We start from the raw sequence: 24,240 nt of genomic DNA, 5'->3' as shown, positions 1-24,240 counted from the left end.
ATAATTGTAATATTGCTATAATTCAATAAAATATCAGCAAATTATTACTTCGTAATAAAAAAAAAAAAAATGAAATTTGAAATTCTAACAAAATTTAATTTCTACAAAAATTTAACCTTCACTACGAAAAAAAAAAACAGGAAGAAAAAGAAGAAAAAAAATTAGAAAGAAATAAATAAAATTCTATTTTATAATCTATAATCTCACAAAAAAAAAAAAGGAAACGAATAAAAATAAAAATTCATGCATCAATTTATTTTGCATTATATATCACATATTTATATATTTATTATGAAAAATTAATAAGTTTTCATTATTTTAAATATTTAAAAAATAATAAATAATTAAAAATTATCAAATATATTTTACAGCAAATAATTACAAATTTTGTTATAATCTAATATTTTTTTTTTTTTTTAATTTTAGAAAATTTTAGCATAGTTAATTGATTGATTAATGTGATCAGTCAATCAATCGTTCAATCATTTATGTAAATATGTTTTTGTTTACTTAATTTAAGTAATTATATATTATAATTATAGTATGAAATGGTGGGGAGGGGAGCAGAAAAACGCGGGTAAGTAGGGTAAAAAAGAAGGGTAAAGTTAGAAGGGCAGGGGAAATTGATCATTGTTTGAGTGTTATTATTTTATTTAACAATACAAAAATTCTATCTGTCAATTTGCTTCATGAATTATGCATAGCTTAATTTAACCATACAACAACAAAAAAAAAAAAAAAAAAAGAAGAGAGAAGGAAAAAGAAAAAAAGAAAAAATTGCACAAATCAAAAACGAAAACAAAAATTTTTGTTTTTTTTTTTTTGAATTTATATAATATGCAAAATGGAATAGCAAATTAGTAAAATGCAATTTAAAAGGAAAAAAAAAAGGAAAGAAAAGAAAAAGAGAGAGAGAGAGAGAAAAACAGAAATGCTAATTTTTTTTTTTTTTTTAAATTTAAACGAATTTTTTTAAAGCAAAAGAGAAAGAAAAAAGAAATTATAATTGCCTTTCGTGAATTATTAATTATTTCAAATTGAAAGAAATATATGAAATTTTTTTTTTTTGATACTATCAAAATTTAAGTAAATAAAATATTATAGAGAATCATTGTGTTTCTTTTGTTTTTGTTTTTATTTTTATTTTTTTGAAAATGATTAGTTATATTATTAATTATGAAATAAATATTAAATTAAGAATTGATGAAAAACTAAAAAAAAAAGTTTAATTGAAAATGAAAATAAAGACAAAAAGAAGAAAAAAAAAACTTCAATTAATTTATTATTTTAACCATTATATAATATATAATTTAACTATTATATAATAATATAAAGAAAACTGAATCATATTTTTTCAAGAATAAATAAATAAGTGTACTATATAATATAAATGAAAACAAAACAAATATTAATATGAAAGTGAAAAAAAAAACGAAAGAACAGAAAGAAAAAAATTAGCAAACTTTTTTTTAAAATTTCTTTTATTTTTGAAATTATGATGCAAATTTCAAAAAAAAAAAAAATGTTTTCTGATTACATTTTATATCATCATAATTTATGACAAATTTTGAATCATTTTTGTTTTTCGTTTTTTTTTTTTTTTTTTTTTTGTTATATTAGAATGAATCAATTTTTTTTTTTTTAAATTCAAATTGAGATGAAAAAAAAGAGAAATGATAAATACATTGATCGAATTGAATTTTCAATTAGTTGGTTATTATTATTTTTTATTATTAATATCATCATTCTTATCAAAATTATCGTTATCATCGTTATCATTATCAGATATAGGAATGTATGCTTTCAGGGATGCTAGCTGGTATCATTATTCATTATCAATGCTAAAAGCAAGAGATGACTCAAATTTCACCAACCTATTATTTTCAATTTTTGTTTTTGTTTTTTTTTTTTTTTTTTTTGTTTTTTTAGAAAACAAAATTTTTGTTATTTCTAAAAATTTTTCATTTCATTTTGTAAATGAAATGAACAAATGAAAAAATAATATGAATAATTCTTACATAAAAATTTCTCATTTTTTTTTCTTTCACTTTTTCTACTATTAAAAATTTGAAAATTTTTTCAAAGAAATACAGAGAAAAAAGGGAAATTCTTTGAAAAAAAAGGAAGGAGAGAGAAAGAAAGAATAATTATTCATATAAAATTTTATAAAAATTGCAAGTGTTTAAGCAAATAATGATTGTTAATTCGTTTACTTATTTCATTCATTAATTTACTTTATCAATCAATTTGTTTTTTTCTCCTCCCTCTTTCTTTCTTTCTTTCTCTCCCTCTCTCTCTCTTCATTTTTTTCTTACCTAAATCAAAAAAAAAATTACTTTATGGTTTAATTTTTTTTCTTCAATAATTGCAAAAGAGAGAAAAAAACTGAGAAAACATTGTCAAATTAACGTATATATTTAATAGTTCAATTTAAAATAAAATTAATGAATTAAATTAAAATATTAATTATTTTTCATTTCATTTTTTACTAGGAATCATTAAATATATTTTTGTAATTTTTGAAAAAAAAAAGGGAAGGGAGAAAGAGAAAGTTGAACAATTAATAGCAATTTATTTTTATTATCAATTTAATCTATTTCATCAATTAAATTAATAATGGTATAAAAATAAACTAAAATTATTGGCAAAAAAAAAATAAACATTAAAGAATATATAATATAATAATTATAAATCAAAATTATAAAAAAAAAAGAGGGCGATAATTAATTAAAATATATTAGTAAGCCTCTTTTCTTTTTTTTTTTTCATAAAAATTAGCATTTCTCAAAACTTGTTGACAACTGCACATTTTTTCAATTTTTTAAAAAAAAAAAAATTCAACGAATTTTTCCTTTTTGCTCTTTTTTTTGCTTATGTATTTGATTTATAGATATTTTTCGTATTTACACTGTCACTTTCTAAAAAAAAAAAAAAGTTTTTATTTTTTATCTGAAACATACATTAATCATTTTAATCCAAAACCGACTAAATTATTTCAAATTATTTTGAAATGATCTAAATTAGTTACTTTTTTTTTAATAGTTTTATATTAATAATAAATACAAATTATGTAAAATAACTGTATATTTTTACTAAAAATTGTAATCATTAAAATGATAACATAATTATTCATTTAATTTAGTTTGAATAATTTATAGCATCATAATATAATGTATAAATTATTTTTGTTAGGAGAATAATTTTGATGCTAGAAATAATATAAAATAACTGATAAGAAAATGATAAAATATAAAACTGCATTGAATTTGTGAAAGAAATAAAAGTGGAAAAGAACTTCATATTATACCTTATCAGTGCTTATCACAAACAAATACCTTGGAATTTCTTACGTAGAAATTGAATAAGAAGAAATGGCCAATATAAATATATATGTATATATATATGTGTGTGTACATCCAAATATATATATACTTATCATTCTCTTCAATAACTAATCACAAATATGATGAGTAACTGATAACAGTTCTGCAACTGATAACGTTTGTTGCTATTAAGCTAATGAAAACAAAGAATGAAAAAGAACAACATTTAAAGATCATCATTTTTGATAATCACTCACTCTTTCTTTCCAAATCTGTGATTAAAGTAATAATCATAAGTTAATAATAACAATGAATAATAATAGTGATAATGAAAATTTAATTTAAAAAATAGCACGAATGCTTGATGAAATAAACATTGGATGATGATAATGATAATAGTGATAATAATGATAGTGTTGTGCTTCCTTATGGTGTTTTCTTTTTTCAAATCTATGATTAAAGTATTAATCATTAGTAAATAATAATAATAAAATATAAAATTTAATTTAAAAAAATAGTACAATTGCTTGATGGAATAAAAATTGGATGATGTTGATGATAATAATGATAATAATGATAATATTGTGTTTCTTTGTGGCAAATAAAAAGAGAACGATGAACGAACGAAGTCAATGACCTTGTTTTTACCCTATCAAAAATTAGGTCAAGTTGAGTTCATTATTGAATACGTAATATGATGAATATAGAAAATGTAAAAATATAGAGGAAGTTGATTATAATTATGTCATTTCATATTTCAAATTTTAGCATCATTTTAAAATTTAAAAATTTTAATTTAAATATAAAAATGATTAATATTGAAATGATGCAAAAAAGAAAAAAAGAAGAACAATTAATTTTTAAAAAAGAAAATGAAAAAAAAAATTTATTTTTAAAAATTATAAATAATAAAAATTAAAAGAATATAAATGATATGACTGAAATATTTGAAAAATTTTTTAAGAAAATTTAAAATTTTCTTTTTTCTTTTTTTACTAAATATATATAATCATATATACTTATATATAACATTCTACAAATTTTTTCATTTGCATTTTCTCAATATTTTTTTTTCCTTTTTCATCGTTAAATTCATAAAAAGAAAAGAAAAGAAAAAAAAAAAAAAATTGAAAAATACATTCCATGTATAAATCATCTATAAAAGAAAGAAAAAAAAAGTTTTTAAATTAAAACTCTAAAAAATCAAAAAAAAAAAACTGGTGTATGTTTGATTTTTTTTATCCAATTTTCCAAATATAATATTTGCTTTTATCTTAACCTTATATTTACAATTATCGTTTTAAAAAAAATATAAATGTTTTGATAAAAATATTTGAGAAATTTAAAAAAAAAAAGCAATGAGAAATGATTATTACCAAATTAGCATCTTATAATACTTTTTTAATATTTTCATCTTTTGTCTTTAATATTGATAAGAAAAGAAAAAGAAAAAAATTCTTGTAATCAATTTTTGATTACAATTTTAATTCTTAAGAGTTTTTCTTTCTCCCTCTCTCCCTCTCTCTCTCTCCCTTTCTCTCTCCCTGTCTTTTACACATTCTTCTCTTTCACTTTTTTCCACTAAATATTCCAAATCATTAACATAATATTTACAATTCTGCTGCATTAACACAGATGTATATTTGAAAGCATACGTATTGTTAATATCAGAATTGAAATATCGAAAAATCTATCTATCAGATATCTGAAATGATTTAACGAAAATGTAGTATTGGAAGAATTTCAATGTTATGATAAAATTATATTATATATTTTAATCATGCCTAATCATCAAATATTCGAAATAAAATAAATTCAAAAAAGAAAGTTTTAAAGTAACCTAAAATTTAAAACAGTATAAGTTTATTTTACTTTCTTGCATACATATCATTTTTTTCTTTCTTCTTTTTTTGAAGAAAAACCATTATAGCAACAAAATATGAAATTTGAATTAAAATTTAAATTTATAATTGTGAATGTCTAAGTTTTGTTCCATAGTTTGTACTGTAAATATCCAATGGTAACGATTAATTAATTATTAAAACTATACTTGCTATTTCATATTTTCTTATTCATTTTTTCTCTTCCAAATTTTCTTTTTCATTTGACCACAAAAAAAGAGAAAACTTGTTTTGTTAAAACAAGCTTATCAATACCTGTTATCACAGATATTGATAAGCTAATTGACAGAAAAGACATTTTTGGATTTTTGTTTATGTTTTTTTTTTAACAAAAAACAAGAAAATCTTGTTTAAGCTGCTATTCACCATGTTAAATTAATTTTTTAAAAAGAGAGAGAGAGGGAGAGGGAGAAAGAAATAGACAAAAACATCACTTTCTTTTTTTTTATTAAAAATAACAGGAATAGTTCTTTCATTTTTTTTATCTCAAAAGTTTATAAATTGTATTTTATATTATATCTTTCTATATTCCATTCTTTCCCACGAAACATTTAATATTTTAGTTTTTTTTTTTTCCAGTTTTAATTTAAATTTAACTAAAAAAGAAAAATGGGGGAGAGAGAGAGAGGAAAAAAAGGATGGATGAAACCGGTTTGTTAATTTGGAACAACAAAAATTGATAATTTGTAGCAATGATACTAGTGATAATAACTATGATAATGATAATATACCAATAACTCAATACTAGTATATCTAATAAATTGTATTTATTTGATAAGATAAATAGCTCTATCAATAATTATTTCTATGAACGATTTAAATGATAAACTTTTGACTGAAAATTTTTTAAAGTATATATTTATATGATAATCTGATTGTTATTTTCAAATTATTTGTTTTTTGTTTTTTTTTTTTTTTGTATATTTATATTAGTAATTTGTAACTTCAAAATTGCTAATACTCTCATCAATTGATAATTTCATTAAAAATCATTTTGAAGAATTGATTATGAATATTGTTTATTTATCACAATGCAAATAAGACAAACATATCGCAGTTATGATAATCAGTGTAAAATATTACATCATTGAAGAAATAGTATTCAAAATAATCTTTGAATTCATTTGAGAATGTTAAAATATATGGGAAAAAAAAACAATCAGATTATCAGTTGTATAATTTTAAACAATAATTGTTAATTCTACAGTGATTATAAAAAAAATGATAAATGAAAAAAATCAAGAAAGAAAAATTGAAAAAGTAAGAAGAATTAAATTATGGATGAAGAAGAGAAATTGAAATGAACATATATTTAGTGATAAGATAGCAATGTGAAAAAACTGAATAAGCTTTTATTTTATTTTATTTTTTCTACTCTTTTGCTTTTTTTCGTTTTTTTTTTTTTTACTTTTTGCTATTCTTTCTTTTGCATACAAACAAAATTCTAATTTTCAATTTTATTATCAATTTGTAAACAAATACTCTGTAACAAATGTAAATGATATGATCAGCTTGCTTTTTCTTTTTTTTGATTGCATAATGCCTCATAATGCTTTTTACATTTTTTGTAATGAATGATGAATAATTATCTGATAAACATATCAAAGTTTTATTAGTTTGACATCAATGATAGAAATGTATGATAAGAAAAATCATATGCAATGAAAAAAAAATGCTAAATTAATCTATTTTTTAATATTTCACTTACATAATTGCTTTCTTAACAACTATAATTTAATTGAAATATATTCATTATAAATTGTAATGATTATAACAAAAACGAAAATGTTATTCTTATGGAAGCAAATGAAAAAGGAAGAAATTAGAGTGAAATGTAATTTGTTTCTTCTTAAAAAAAAAAAAAATTCTTCCTTTAAGAGGTCAAATCAAAATTTAAAACAAAAAAAAAATTGAGTAAGGTTGTCACTTTTTTTTTATCAAAAGTATGACTCAGGAAATAAAAAAAAAAAATCAAGAACAGGAATAGGAGCAACTGGTACACTGATGATGATGATACTTAGGACAGATGATGGTACTTTGAAAAAGAATGATGATGATTTTGATGGTGATGGTACTTAGAAGAAAAGGGAAGATGATAATTGATGTTGTTGAAGATGATACTTCTCGGAAAGATGATGATGATTATATTTGGATAACGATAATGTTGATGGTAATGATACTTAGATGATTACAATGTTGATGTTGATGATGACACTTAGATGATGATAATGTTGATGGTATAATGATGATACTTAGGTGATAACGATGATAATGGTAACTGATGATGATACTCAGATGATGATGATGATGGTACTCAGATGATGGTCAGATGATAGTACTTAGAGATGATGATGATGATGACGATGATGATGATGTTGATGGTGCTGATGATGATGGTGGTGCTGGTGGTGGTGCTGATGGTGATGGACTTCCTCCCCGAAGCGGTGCCAGTCGACCGACTCGACAAAGTTGACCTCTTCTGGCTGATCGGGTACCGCCTATCCTTTCCTCCCTAAGTTCCGTTGTGTATACAAAGAATGAATATCTATGGAATATTATTATTTACACAATAAAATTCAAACAAATTTCTCAAAAATCTTGTATGGATCATACATTTTGTTTATGAATGGGAATGATTAATATTATAAAATTGCAGGAAATAAGCAATAGAAAAAAAATAACATTTATAATTTATCAAAAAATGATTTATTAGATAAACATATAATAGTAATTAATTAATTTTGCTTAATTAGCAAATTGTATAAGTCGATGATTTTCTCATTACATTTTCATTACATTTCAATGCATTCATTAGTTTTTGTTTCGAACGATATTAAGAAAAAAAAATTCAGCAGAAAAGATATATTTAAAGTTATACAAGTTTTTAAGGCACACTTTTCAATAAATTTATCAGCAATGCTTTTTTTTTTTTTAATTAAAAAGAGAAAAAAAATTTCTATTATATTCATTTTACTAATTTATTGCCGGAAAATTTTGCATATAAATCTTTTCCGGAATTACCATTGCATGATATAATTGAAATGAATTAAAATGATATGCTAAAAATAAATTTTTTTATTTGTAATGCTTTAGCTTTGAACACTTTTTTTTTTGCAAAAAAAAAAAAAAAAATGGAATGCAAATTACTATTTAAAACTAAAAAAAATACATATGAAAGAATATAAATTCGAAAAAGTAACCGAAAAAAGAAGGAAAAGAAAAGACCTGCAAAAATGGATGGAAATTAGAAAAAAAAAGAGAAAAAGATTTGAACAAGATTTTATATATCTTCATTTGCAAACTTTAAATATCAAAATGTCTCAATAGGGGAAAAAGGAAGAGAGAGAGAGAGAGAAAGATGAGTTAAAGAGAAAAAAAAATCCAAAAATAAAAAAAATTAAAGTTTGCTGAATGTAATTATTCTAAAAATTAATTCTGCGACAAAAAAAAAAAAGAAAAAAAAAAGGAGAAAAAGAAAAATAAAAAGAATAAAAAAGAAAATAAAAAGAATATGTAATTTTGATTATTTTTTTAAAAAAAAAAGTGGAAAATATAAAAATACAATGAAAAGATATAATCTTATCAATCATAAATAGATATTTACACATAACCTTTTCATATCATTTCAACCACTAAACAAGATAAACCTTTTTTTATTCAAAATAACTGGAAAAAAACAACAAAAAAGTTGTATTTTCCTTTCTCTCTCTCTCTCTCCCTCTCTCTCTGTTAGGATCAGAAAAATGGGATTCTAGATAGATGAATGCCGTAGGCTATCATCAAAGACAGGAAGAAAAAGTAACAAAAAAAAAAAAAAAGGAAAAAAAAAAACAATAATACTTTGTTGAAAGAGAATTAATCAAAAGAGCATGGAAAGGAGAGAAGGTGGAGAAGAAGATTTGAAAGAAAAAAATTAAAATTTAGAGCATAAAATAAAATGATAATACCTAAGATTTGAAGAAGAGAAAAAGATATTTGTTAAACAGATGAAAAGAAAGGAACAATTTCATTTTTTTTTTTTTGTGCATGGAAGAAGGTAAAAGAAGATTTTTGACCATCAGGTCATAGGTAAGATAAAGGACAGATGTAGTTAAAAGATGATGATTCGATTTAACCAGCTTCAACAGGTTGGAACGGATGATAGGAAATGAGAAGAAAGAAGGAGAGAGAGAGGGGGAGAGGGCAGGAGAAATAGGCGGTTCTTCAGCAACTTGTAGGTGACAATATACCAAAATGAACTCTGTTGAACTGTTGTCACCAAACGTCACCCACAATATATGGATGGTTTTGTGTATATATGTATGTATGTGTGTATGTGTATGTTTCTATCTAATATGTTGATATGATTTCCTCCTGCACAATAACCGGTCCATTAGAGAGGTCGCACGAGGAAATAATCTCGAAAAGATGGAGCGAAAGTAGGAACAGTAATAGCATGAGATGATGAAGGAAGAAGGAGGAAAAAGAAGATGAAAAAGGAGGAGGAAAGAAGGAAGGAAGAGGAAGAGGAGGAAAAGGTGGAGGAAGAGGTGAAGGAAAAGAAGGCCAAACTAATAGGCACCAGCCTGTGATGGGTACCAACTAACACCATTATTACCGTTGACACCAATACCCATTATCACCAACAAACATCACAGCATAAATGTAGACAGTAATTTCTATAGTTTTATAACCTCTGACCTTATCAGTTTATTTAAAATAAGACGAAAAATAAAAAATGCCTGAAAAATAATAGCAAATGTTGCCAATTGATAAAAATATTAAAATTTTGGATATAACAAAATAAAATGGTATGAATTAAATGATAGTTGTAAGAAAAAAGAAATAAATTAATTATATTACTATTATAAAATTTGAGAATTTAAATAAGTGAAATAAAGATTTTTATTTTTCATTTCAGATAGAATAAATGAAATGCAAATTGTTTTCCTAATCAAATGTATCATTTCAATGTAATATTCATTTCATATCATTTATCACAAATAAAAATCAAATAGAAATAGATATTCCAATTAAAGCTAACTTATTATTTATAAATAATAGGGAGAATGTATTACTCATTTTGCTATTTACATTATTAATTTGTGTGAAAAAAGGAAAATGCTAAAATATTAAGTAATTCATATAGTAGCTTTAATTGTTAATTATCTTATTTTAATTAAATTAGCAAAATTATTGTTCTTTTGCTTAATTTCACTTTTTATTTTTTTCATATTTCAAAAAAAAAAAAAAATGCTGGAAACCGAATTAAAACAATTTCAAATTTCACACATTACTTCGAAACTTGAATGATTATGTAAGCGAGAAAGAAAAAAAATTAGATAATTAAAAATCATTCAAAGATTAAATAAAACATATTTCGAAAGAATGATACCAATAATATTACATTACTAAGCTAATCAATTATAAATTAAAGAACAATTTAATTTAATTACAACTTTTTAATTTTGCGCAAAAATAAAAAGAAAAAATTTTAAAACAAAACAATTTAATTAAGTGCTAAAACAATTAAAAAAATAGCAATTCATCAAAAAAACAGACAATTAGAACTTATTTGACTATTTTATATGCATTATACGGGAACTGGTCGTATAATAAATTAAAACTATGAACAGTTAAAAATTTTATTAATTTCGCTACAGAAATATTGTTCAAAACTTAATTATTAAATTTTATTCCTTACTAAATTAAAAAAAAAAAAAAAGAAGAAAAAGTAGAAGGGCGAATAATTTATGTTTGTCAAATTCTATCCCTTTTTTTTTTCTCTCTTTGACAATAATGGAAAATATGAATTTTTTAATATTTCACATTTTAACTACTAGAAATAAGCTATGTGAAGTTGAAAAGTTGAATGTATGGGCGTAAAATAGTTTGATGAATATAATTTGATTGTAGGAAATAACCTTCACATTAATAATAATTTCTCAATGATGATTGAATTTGAATAATATGACAAGAAAGACGGTCGACAAACTATATTTGTCACATATGGATATATGATTATAAAATTTTCTTTTTAGACATAAACTCTAATTAATGTTAACTAATTAAATAATTCATCTAAATTAAAATAGTTCTAATAGCTATACTAATTCATCTTAATTAAAATAGTTCTAATAGCTATACTAATTCATCTTAATTAAAATAGTTTTAATAGCCATACCCATTCATCCTAATTACGATAGTTTTAATTAACCAAAATAGTTTTAATAGCTGTGCTAATTCATCCTAATTAAAATAATGTTAATCCATGAACAATTAAATGCGTATATTATGAATGAATGATATGTGAATAAAATGAAGCAGCTTTTTTATGCATTGGGTGACACATTGATGACAAAAGCAAACGATAATAAATGAAATAAAATGAAAGTTAAAAAGAAATGACTGAATGTTTGCTAGTATATATGTATAATCAATGAATAAGAATCTGAGTGGAATAGTTCGATTAACTAGATTTCGTAAGGATAATGCAAAAGTAAATTTCCGGTAAAAATAGTTGAATCAAATTTCTAAACTATTAAAATTATTCTAATAACAATTTTTTTATTTTTCAAAATTAAAATAAGCTTAATTTTGTAATCAAAAAACTATTCGATAAATGTTGAAATAATTTTTAAATTAGCGGAAATATTAAAGTGAATATTTTAAAAAATTGCAAATATATTAATAATAATAATATAAATTATTCCATTTAACACTTTAAATTTAAATTAATTTTGAAATGCAATTCACTTTAATCTCATTTGGCTTATTTATCAATTTCAAAAAAATTTGAAAAGAAAAAAAAAAAAAGAAGCGATGGTATATTTAGTTTGGTGAAAGATAAATTTTATAAAATATGTAACAGATACATTGCAACATTATCACTGATAACATATTGTAGAGCCAATTAATGCTCTTATCACTATAATGATAAGAAAAAGACAAAAAATAAAAAGCCAATTCATCATCTAACAATTTTCTTAGAAGTTTTTACAAAAAAAAAATTTTTTTTCATTTTTTTGAAATATAATTTAAAATCATATTTAAATACAATTTAATAATATGAAAAAATAAATTGCTGCTACAATTACAAATTATTAATATTTTATATTAACAATAATTGTTTTGAAAAAAAAAAAAAAAAAAATTACCAACATTGTAATAAACATTAGTAAAAAAATATTTCAAAAAAATTAAAAAAAAAAAAAAAAAAAAAAAAAAATAAAAACAAAAAAAAAAAAAAAAAAAATTTTGATAAAAGAAAAAATAATTAAAAATTAATGAATAAATTAAGAAATAAAAAAATTAATAAATTTTTCAAAAAAGAAAAAAAAAGAGAGAGAAATGTTAAATTTGATATAAAACTGATAATATATGAAAATGAAAGAATTTTTTTTTGATTATTTATTCCTTACTACTACTACTTAAAATAAATTAAATAAAAAAGTATTAAATAAGTAAAAGCAAGCAAAGAAAAAAGAAGTAAGGAACAAAAAAAAATAATTTAAAAAAATAACGAATAAATTAAAAAATAAAAAAGTTAGCAAATTTTTTTTTAAAAAAAAAAAAAGAATTAAATTTGATATAAAACTGATAATAATATATGAAAATGAAAATCATTTCTTCCTACTACTACTACTACTACTACTACTACTACTATATATGAAAATGAAAATCGTTTCTTCCTACTACTACTACTACTACTACTACTCTTACTAATAGTTTAGTTTCATTGTCTGAAGGTTGTCCTTGTCCAGAAAAAAAAAAAAAAAGAATATTTCATTTGCTGGCGACATTCAAATATAAATTCAAATATAAAATGAAATTAAAAGAAAAGAAAAAAAGTTTATATATATGTTATATTAGCGTAAATTATATGAAAAAATTTGATAATAACGTTGAAAGATAAGAAGAAAAGGACGATAACTCTCATTTTTTTTTTGTTTTCTTTTCTATTCGGAATGGATTTTGATTTTTTTTTAAAAAAAAATGATCTTGACGTTGAGTAATTTTTTTTTTTTTTTTGACTTACCAATATAAAATGACCTTCAGGTCAAATTATTGTAGCTTTTTTGTTTTTTTTTTTTTTTTTTTTTTAAATCGTTACCTTCGTCTCTTTTTTTTTTTTTTTTTTTTTTTAAATTTTCTCTTATTATTTGTTTCTCTTTTGAAAATTTGGAATATTTCAAAAATTTATTTAGATTTAATTTTAAATGAAATTTGTTAGAAAAAAAAGAAGGAGGAAAAAATTTTGAGACATTTTATAATTTAATTGATTTTAATTTAATTTAATTTATTTAAAATAATAAAAGAAACGGATTTTTTTTTTTTTTTTTTGAATATTAGATATAATTATTTTAATAAATTTGGCTGAGAAAATTGAGAAAATATTTTATTCATGGAGTGCTAGAATACAGGTAAGAATGCAATAATAAATAAAAACAAATCTAATCAATAAAAAAAAACGAACACGTAGCAGTACGTGTACTGCTACGTGTTCGTAAATTAATATCAGTTATCAATGAAATTGAAAATGATAAGATGTGATTAACATTAACGTTGAAATTACAAATATTACAACAATAATTTTTCCTTCTTTATTTAGCTTACAGATAATATTTACTTTTATTTATCAATTCTACCTCTCTCTCTCTCTCTTTCTTTTTCTCTTCCTCATTTTTATTGTTTTTGATAAAGGAAATATTTGAAGTAAGTAATGATAATGATAATGATAACGTGAGTGATAATCAATTAATCATTTTCAGTATTACTTATTTCCATAAATAAATATAATTATTGATTGATTAAATAGTTAAATTTTTACTTAATAATTTCAGCCTATATTTCACATTTAACTTCTTATCATATTATAGTTGAAAAGAAAAGAAATGAAATAATATTTCTTGTAATTAAAATAATTACATAAACTATAATAAAGTACTTAATTACAAATTTAAATATAACAATTATTTAAAAAAGAAAAAATCATGCAATAATCTTTTTTTTTTATTTAAACCAAACAAACTAATATTACTTTAAAAAGATGAAATATACTTTTTCCCTATTTTCCAAATAAAAAAAATAAATAAAAGATCATTATGTCATCAAAAAAGAATTATTATAGAATTATTTGGGATAAAAATTATTGAGGAAAATTCTAAAAAAAAAAAAAAAAAAAAGCGGGGATTAAAGATGATGCAAGATAATTTGATCTATTCATTCAATAAATGTAATTTTTGCAAAAACGAACAAAAAAAAAAGGATGATTGGGACAGAGGACAGAGGATGACAGGTACAGAGGACAGAGGGTGACAGGTACAGAGGACAGAGGGTGACAGGTAAAGAGAGGGAGGGACAGAGGATGAAAATATTAAAAGGATGACGAGAAGTGTAGAGGAGAGGTAACGAAAATGCGGGAAATAGGAAAGGCAAAAAAAAAAAAAAGTGATTGACCCATTCTTGTCACAGATTATATATTAAGAAAAAGAAAAAAAAAAAAAAAAAGCATCAAAAATTGTTCAATTCTTTTTATTTCAGTTCAAAAAAAAAAAGTACAATTTGCACTGTAACTAAATTTGAAAATGTTCGAACTTATTTAGAAAAGATGAAGGAAAAAGAAGAGGAAATAAAATTTAAAGACGAAAAAAAAAAGAGTTTTTAATAATTATGCAAAAAGAAAAAAAAAAAAAAGAATCATTTTCAAATAATTATTTAATTCATAATTTTAATATAACAAAAATTTCGCTAATTCTTTAGAAGCTTTACCTATCTTTTATGATATATATTAGAAGAATGTAATATAACAATTATAATTTTAATTAAATGATAAAATAGTGTTTAGAAAAATGAATTCATTGATAATTTCCTGAATTAATTTTAAATTTTTCAGGTGTTAATTTTAAAATTATGATAATGATAAGTTAAATTTCATTTTTTTTTTTTTTTTTTTCTAAAATTATTTTGCTAAAAATTAACACAATTTTTTGTTTCATTTTTGTATTCTATCAAATAATAGTGTGATAGTTTTTTTTTTTTTAAAAAAAAAAGAAAAAATAAAATCGGAAAGAAGAAAAGGAAAATGAATGAATTAATTATAATACATTTTCTATAATCTTATTTGATTGCAGGATTATAGATCAAATAAATAGATATTATCGAAAAAAAAAAAAAAAAAATTATTTTTCTACTATAATTATATCTTGCAGTTCTATTTTTAAAATATTTAATACTTAAAAAATTCAATGAAATGTATGCAAGAAAAATTAAACATTATAAATAGTAATAATACTTTTTTCTTTTTTGCTGTTAATTTTATCAAAATAATTATTACTGATAACTTTTATGTAAAATAATATTTTTTTTTCCTTTTTTTTAAAATATTTGCATAATAAATAAAAAAAAAAAAAAAAAAAAAAACGAATATTATCAATTATTATTTTCATTGTTTCATTAGCATTTTCTCATTAAAAATTTTTTTTAAAATTAATTTATGCATAAATTTATGATAAAAATAAATTTCTTTTTTTTTTTTTTTTTTGTTAAAAATTTAAACATTATGAATGATTAGCACTGATAATAATACTAATACTAATGCAAGAACAGGTTTCTTTCTTTTTCTTCTGTATTAGAATTTATATAAATGTATGTATGTGCATGTTAGTGTATGTGTGTGTATGTATGTATATATATGTATATTAATGTGTCTGTGTATGTATGTGACAGAATGTCGCGACAAATTGAATTGCTGTCCATAACCGCAATTTGAAATTTTTTCAATAAAAAGGAGAACAGATGAGAAAAGTACATTGGGATTCATTATTACTGTCAACAGTGATCATTCGACCTGCTTTCCGGAATTTTCAATACAACAAAATCTCTTTCCTTTTTTCCGTTTTTCTCTTCCCCTCTCTCTCTCTCTCTCCCTCCCTCTCTTTTAATCATTTGAAATGTACAGTATATTTGTTAATTAGCGTATAATTTAAATTAAAAAAAAATGATTTAATTCAAAATAAAATGAATTATTAGAAATGAAATATTTCTAATATACATATTAGAAATTAAAATAAGAATTTTAATTTAGCTAAAAATTTAAGTATATTAATAAGTTAAATAAAAAAAAAAACAAAAAAAAAAGAAATTTTAATTTTAAAAGAGAAAAATAAAATTAGAATAATGATACATTAAATTATCATTTTCAATTGAATTAAAATTTTATCTCTGATAAGAATAACATTTAATAAAAATTTGATCATGAAAAAATTTTGGACTTAAATTAAATTTATAAACAAATAAAAAAGATTTTTAAAAACCAAAAAAAAAAAAAAAAATGAAAATAGTTAAACTGCAGAAAAAGAGGAAGAAATAAAAGCAGTTATTATGGAAAATTTTTGGAAATAAATTAAATTTACAAATAAATAAATAAATAATCGTTATAAAATTTATGTGATAAATATTTATAAAAGTAGTTATTTATAAAAAAAAAAAAGTATATATATAAAGGTATCAATTGATTAAATGACTAATCATCAAATATAATTTTGATAAAAAAAAAAAATGGAAATAATTATGAATAAAAATTTTGAAAAATATTCTTTACCAAATATCAATTACTTTTTTTTTTTTAATAATATAATTCCATTTGCATAAAAGGAATGGAAAAATAAAAAATAAAAAAATGCATTTTTATTTCGTTTGCATATTCTCAAATAATAAAATAAATTTAAATATTTATATATTTTTCATATAAATTTCTACTTTTCTTTCTTTTCATTTATGCAATAATGAATCAATTTTATGGATAATTTTTTTTAAAAAAAAAAAAAAGAAAAAAGAAAAATGAAAGAAAAGAAGAAGAGAAAAAGCAATGAATGTTAAAATTTTTGAATAATCATTGGCAATGATTGAAGCAAAACACAATGCATTTGTAATGATCAAAAAATAAATCAATAAGCATAAAGCATAAATAAACAAACAAGCAAATAAATAAATAAATAAACATTTTGATAAAATTACACCAATATATTTCAAAAAAGCAATGTATTGGAAAGAAAAGAACTGATAAAAAAAAAAAAACGGACAAATGAGGAAATAATGAAGAAATTGTTAAATTTAAAAAAAAAAAAAATTAAAATTATCAATTTAAAGTAACATAGATTATATAATGAAAGTTTTGTTACTGATTGCAACAATTCAAAATAGAGGGGGGAAGAAAGAATTAGAATTAAAAATTTTTTTAAAGCAATATTAGCTACTTAAAAAATAATTAGCTATTTAGTAAATAATAGTTAATAAATAATTAGCTATTTAATAAATAATAGTTAGCAATTTTCCATTAGAATTTAAAAATTCAGCAAAAAAAAAAAAAAAAAAAGTGAACCAATCCAATTGAACAAAAATGAGGAAAAATGAATTGAACGATTAATTTATATTATAATTATTCCATTTAATATTTACAATTAAAAAAAATTTCATTAAATTTTTGATTGAAATATTAGCTAGCAAAAGCCATAGTAAATGTATTTTACATTTAACAAATTGGAATTTAAGCAATGAAAATTTGAAAATGTCAACTAAAAATGCATAATGCATTGATCATTTATTTTTAGCAATAATGGATGATCGAAAAGAAAAATGCTTATAAATATTTCATAAGCTTTAAATACATTCAAAATTAAATTCGCAGCAATGAAAATGAAAAAATTCTGACTCAAATATTATTTTTCTTTTTTCCTCTCTTCTCTTCCTTTTTTTTTTTTTGTTGCTAAAGCATTTTAGTACTGATAAATATAAAATGATAAGAACAAAGATTTGAAATTAACATTAATCACCCCAATGATCAATGATCAAGATCAAAATCACAAAAAATTCTGATCAGAAAATACTCGAAGTTTGGTCAAATAAATTATTTATACATTATTTTCCTCAAATAATATAATCATTCGGAGTGAATTTTAATTAATTATAAAAAAAAAAAAAAAAAAAAAAACTCACAGCGAATTAAATTATGCAAATATTCGTGGAATAAATTTAAAAAATTTCACTAATCTTTCTAAAATATTAACAACAAAAAAAATTTCAAAAGATTTAAATAATAATTTTTTTTAAAAAAAAAAAAAGAAAAGAAAAAAAAAAAAAAAAAAAAAAAACGATGAAAAAAAAAGAAAAGAAATGATTATAGATGAGAAGAATGATTAGTTTTTTAGAAAAGCTCAAATATGCTAATCATTTTCTATTAATGCATTTTTGCTAGGCCAAATGACATTCTATGCTAGTCTCCCCCTCTCTCTCTCTCCCTCCCTCTCTTTTTCTCTCTCCCTCTCCCTCTCTGTCTCTCTCTCTCTCCTTGTCATCAACAAAAATAAAAGGAAACAAAACAAAAAAGAAAGAGAAAAAATCTTATCAGATAGATTAATTTTAAAAAAAAGATAAAATATAATAATAAATAAATAACAGAGAGAGAGAGAGAATAAAATGAAAAATGAAGACAGAGGGAGAGAGAGAGAGAGAGAGGGTAAAAAAAAAAAACAAAAGCACAAAAAAATGATAAATGATCAATTTTTTTTTTTTTTTGCTAAATAACTCTTAAACTTTACCAATTTCTCTTCTTCTAATTTTTTTTTTCCCCGTTCCGGATTGATTATATTTTCCATTTCCTGTTACACTATTCCTTTTTTTTCCGCTCTTTCTCCCTCCCTCTCTCTTCTCTCACTCATTCCGCTTTTCTTTTCCGTCTGTCCGGATTAATCAAACCGGCTAAATACAATGATATAAGCAAGAGAGAAATGTATTTATTAATTCGTTAGCCTATATCATCTGTTTGTTCATGTTTGCTCATCAAATATGCAAGAAATTAGCATAAATATACATACATATAAATATGCTTGACGTGTTCGTCCCTCTAAAAATTTGCTATCATTTTTAGGCTTTTTTATAAATGCAAAAAAAAAAAAGAAAAAATAATAATAATATTTAATGAGAAAAGAAGAAAAAGAGAGAAAAGATGATCAAATTGTGGGGGGTAGCAAAAATAAAAGAAAAAAAAAGAAAATAAAATTTAAAACAAAAAGATCAAAGGAAAATTATTAATTATTATTAGTCAAAAAAAGAAAAAGAATAAATATGATATCGTAACAATATGAGTAATTATTAGTATTTTTGTACATTTTATGCATAATAAAAATAATCGATGAAGATAAAATGAAAAGCGAAAAATACAGTAAGCATAAAGTGTAGGTATAATAACAATAAGCTTGAATGTATTGTTAGGCTAATAACAATAATAATAATAATGTAACAATAATATATTAGAAATACAACAATAAATTACAGCAATAAGAAACAAACATTGCATGTATTATAAGGAAGAATGTGTTATAAGGCTATGATAGCATCATGATAACTGATAACAGGCCTAAATGTATGGCAGTGTAATGATAACTGATAACAGGCCTAAATGTATGGCAGTGTAATGATAACTGATAACAATTCTAAATGAATGGCAGTATGATGATAACTGATAACAATCCTAAATGTATGGCAGTATGATGATAACTGATAACAAGCCCAAATGTATGGCAGTGTAATGATAACTGATAACAAGCCTAAGTGTATGGCAGTGTAATGATACTGATAACAGGCCCAAATGTGTTATAAGGGCATGATGGAAACAGGTTTAATGTGTTATAGGGCTACGATAGCACAGTGATAAGAGACTTTATAAGGCTATGATAGCACGATGATAAGAGGCCTGAATGTGTTATAAGGCTGTGACAGCATAATGATAAGAGGTCTAAATGTGTTATAAGGCTATAATGGCATAGTAGTAACAAGCCTAAGTATATTATAGAGACTATAACAGCTGTAAGGATAACAATGACAGGCTTAAATGTATTATAAAGCTATAACAACATATAGGCCAAGAAAATAGGCCAAATATATTCTAAGGCTGTGATAGCATAGCTATAATTGGCCTGAATGTATTATAGGAAATATAACAGCTGTAAGTAATAGGCCTGAGTATATCATAAACATTTATTAAATAATAATAATAACTACAAATGTTCTTTTTATTATTATAATTTTCTTTCCATATACTAATTAAGAGTAATTATATTATAAAATAGGATTATAATGAAATAATTTAAAATATTATTAATTAAATTCATTCTTTTTTTTTTATAAAAATGGTATACATCAATTATTATTGTCATTTCCACTTATTATTTTTTTTTTTTTTTTTTTAAATTAACATTTTAGTTTAAAAGGAAATAAAATTTTGTTTTTCTTTTTTTTTTTTTTTTTTTTAAATCAATCGTCGAACAATGAAAATTGTCATTGAATATTATTTATTACAAATGTATAAATTCTTTATGACATTAATATAAGAAAAAAAGAAAATACATAAATGTTAATTAAAAAAAAAAAAAGAAACATTTTATTTTATATTAACTATTATTATTTTTAATAACTTATAACTCTACTAAAAAAAAAAAATATGTTAATAAATCAAAAGATTTATTTGTATTTTAAAAATTAATGATTCCTATAATATAATCTTAATTAGTAATTAAAAAAGATTAAATTAAATTAGCTAATTATTAAAGTTAATAATTTTTTATAACTTCCAAAATTTTATCATTATTTCCAAATAAAAATTTATTAATTAGAAAAAAGAAAAGAAAAAAAGTACAGTAATTGTAACTTAAAGAAAAGGTAAAGGTAAAAAGTTGATGTAATGAAGAGAGAAAATCAGAAATCAAAGGTAACAATAACATATTATATGCCAAATGTACTAATCAAAACCTGTTCAGTTTTGTAGTTTTTTTTTTTTTTTCAAAAAATTTTTATCATCGCAATACTGTTTTTAGATTTGAAAATAAATTCAAATAAATTGAAAACTTCTATGGTAAGTTTTTTTTTTTCTTTCTTTCTCTTCCTCTTCTTTCCTCTCTCTCTCTCTCTCTCTCTCTCCCTTTTTCGCTAAATATTGCTAAATAAAGTGAAAAAAAAAAGGAGAAAATTTGTTTACAATAATTGAAATGGAAAAAAAAATTTTGAAATTTTAAAATTAAAAATTAGAATAAAATTTAAAAAAAATTTGAGTAAATTTTCATAATTTTCCGATTTGAAATGATAAATTCAAGTTGTATTTTAAATTGTAATGCAAAATAAAAACAAAAATTTATTAATTGATGCAAGAAGATAATTTGTTCAAATATTGATAAAATGATAAATGATAACGATAGATATGATTATGTAACTACTGAAATTAGGTTAATGATAGATTGTAATATTTAATAATGTTTAATAAAGATGATAATATTTAATCATAAAATAGTAATTTTATTATTTTTAAAATATTTAATGTTAATAATAACAAGATAGTATCTTTTTTTCATTTCGAATAATAATTATAATTAATTTTTAGAATCGAATATTAGAATTAATTATGGAATAGATGCAAAAATGTTATTAATATATTATTTATAACTATATCAAATACTATCGTAATATTTATAACTATACTAATGACATATTGTTAATTATACTAATACTATACTAATAATTATATCATATTCAAAAATAAATAAATAAATAAAAATGTTAAATAAATAAATTTAAGGCGATTTGTACAAATAATAATTTCTGTAACTTTTGCTATTTTAAATAGTTATAACTATATTTTGTAGTAATACTTACTAACTATACTAATGCTATATAGCTATAAACAGTATAGTTATGACTATAAATATACTACTGATATTGTTATAAATATAAATACACAATTGACATAGTTATAACTATTATAACTATAAACATATTAATTGTATAATTATCACTATAATAGTACTATAATTTATAATAGTAAACAATTATTCTGAACTATTCAAATTTATTACGAATTTAAATATAAATAATAACTTTTGTTTATTATTTTTGATAATTTACCAAATCTAAAATATCATTGTTTACTTATTTACTTATTTATTTATTTATTTTTATTTCATAAAATGATGAAAGAAATAAACGGAAATAATAATAATAGTAGAAAAGATTGAATTTGATTGGTGGATAAATACTCAAAATAACATAGAAATAAATTTTGATTACTGTGAAAAGAAATTCGAAACAAAAAAAAAAAAAAAGAACAAAAAACAAAAAAGAAAAAAAGAAAGAGAGAGAGAGAGAGAGAGAGAGAGAGAAAAAAAAGGAAATCAGAATTTGCCATCGGCGGTGCTAACGATTGGAGGTGCAATCCGGTTTATCAGTTTTAACATTTTCATATATGTTCTGTCAATACAAAGAAGAGGAAGAAGAAGAAGAAGAACTTTTCAACTGCCACTAATCAACTAATCTTTTTCACAATCAATTCTATAATTCAGTAAAATCAGGCTTTCAATAATTTTCATTAACCGGTCTTACAAGTCGGCCAAACTTGAAATCCACTTTTCAAATGCCATGTTTTTCGAATGGTAAAATTTTATTTATGCCCGTTGGCAACAAAATTCATAATCATCTTGAATTCATTTATATGTATGTATAATATTTTAACACATATGTTTAAATTCTTTAAATTAAAATTAATCAAAATTAAATGATTATTTTTATTCATTTGAAATAGTTTAATTAATTTAAAAGTTAAGTTAAAGAAGTTAAATATATGTGTGTTAAGAAACAAAAAAAAAAAAAAAAAAAATTGTATACTTTTGAACAATGATAGCTATTTTGATAGTAAAAAGAAATATAATTTTATTGTAAAAATTATTCTACAAATTTTAATGTCTATAAATTAAATTAATTGCTAAATCATTCAATTAATTTTATGCAAATTTATTATTGTCTATAAGAAGAAATTAATTAATTAATTACAAAATAAAATTTTAAATTGATAATTTCCATTAGATTAATTTAATTTCCAATACTTAGCGATAAAGCATTAATCATTTAGATTAAATAACATATTAAATCTTGAAAAAATTGAAATAATTTTAATAAATGAAACAAAAGGAAAACAAAGAAAAACAAAGATTGTAAATGAAATAAAATTTTAAATTAACAACTTTGTTAAAATAATATTTAATTTGTATGCCATATAAATTAAACTTAGAAAATATTAATATTACCTCTAAAAGAAAAAAAAAAAAAAAATTTGCAGAAGATTTTGTTAAAAGAAAGAATCATTAAAAATTATGCAAAGAAATTTATGAAATGAAAAATTAACTAATAAATTTTATAATAAGAATTTTATAAAACACAATGAAATGAATTATATAAATTTTTAATACGAAAGAAAAAAATTTTCAAATTCAAAAAAATCTTTTTTTTTTTCTTCGAAAAATAAAAAATATTAAGAAAACAAAAATATGCTAATTAATAATGCAAACAAAAACAAAAAAAAAAACAAAACAAAATAAAATAAATTAAAAAAAAAAAAAAAAAAACGAGAAAAAGAGGGATAAAATTAATAATAAATGATTGCAAAATTTATATTATTTGACAAAAATTCTTTGTTTTTTTTTTTTTTTAAATTTTCTCTCTCTCTCTCTCTCTGTCTTTTATTATTTCTTCCTTTTTGTTTATATTACTTTTATGAAAGAGAGAGAGAGAGAGAGAGAGAGAAAAGTAAGTAAAAGGGTAAAAGACAAAGATATCATCGTTATATGGAGGTGAGAAGATGCTAAAATGCTTGTTTTGTCGGAAAAACGAAAAGTGAAAGTGGGAAAATGATACAAATAATTTAACAAAAACTAGTTTTTACTTCTTTTTTTCTTTTTTTTTCTAATTTTTTTTTTTTTTTTTGTTTCCATTTCTTTCTATTTTAACAATTATTCATTTTCATATTTCCTTTTTTAAATCAAAAAATTTAATCTCTTTTTCTTCATTATTCATTTCCTTATTTATCAAATTTAAAAAAAAAAAAAAACGAGAAGAAATAAGAAAGAAAGAAAAAAATTATAACTATTTTAAAAATTTAGAAATGAAAAAAATGTAAAAATGAACAATTTAAGCAATAATTTTTGTAATAAATAATT

At 21.1% G+C, this 24,240-nt stretch overlaps 1 protein-coding gene and 1 further gene across 2 annotated transcripts; both read left to right on the top strand.

The window, feature by feature from the left end:
• Nucleotides 1–7,228: 7,228 nt before the first annotated feature.
• Nucleotides 7,229–7,697, top strand: Bm8380 (Uncharacterized protein; the record flags this gene model as incomplete). Its single annotated transcript, XM_001893436.2, has 2 exons — nucleotides 7,229–7,295; nucleotides 7,543–7,697. 2 exons carry the CDS (start codon nucleotides 7,229–7,231, stop codon nucleotides 7,695–7,697), a joined length of 222 nt encoding a protein of 73 aa, XP_001893471.2.
• Nucleotides 7,698–23,731: 16,034 nt separating this feature from the next.
• On the top strand, nucleotides 23,732–23,834 carry Bm16528. Its single transcript, XR_006228065.1, has one exon. The product of XR_006228065.1 is annotated as a pre-microRNA Bm16528 (primary transcript).
• The last annotated feature ends 406 nt before the right edge of the window (nucleotides 23,835–24,240 follow it).

Source organism: Brugia malayi (assembly GCF_000002995.4).
Source record: "Brugia malayi strain FR3 genome assembly, contig: Bm_v4_Chr4_scaffold_001, whole genome shotgun sequence".
Taxonomy (NCBI): domain Eukaryota; kingdom Metazoa; phylum Nematoda; class Chromadorea; order Rhabditida; family Onchocercidae; genus Brugia; species Brugia malayi.
Note: the sequence above shows the minus strand (reverse complement) of the source record. Positions and strands in the feature narration are given on the sequence as shown.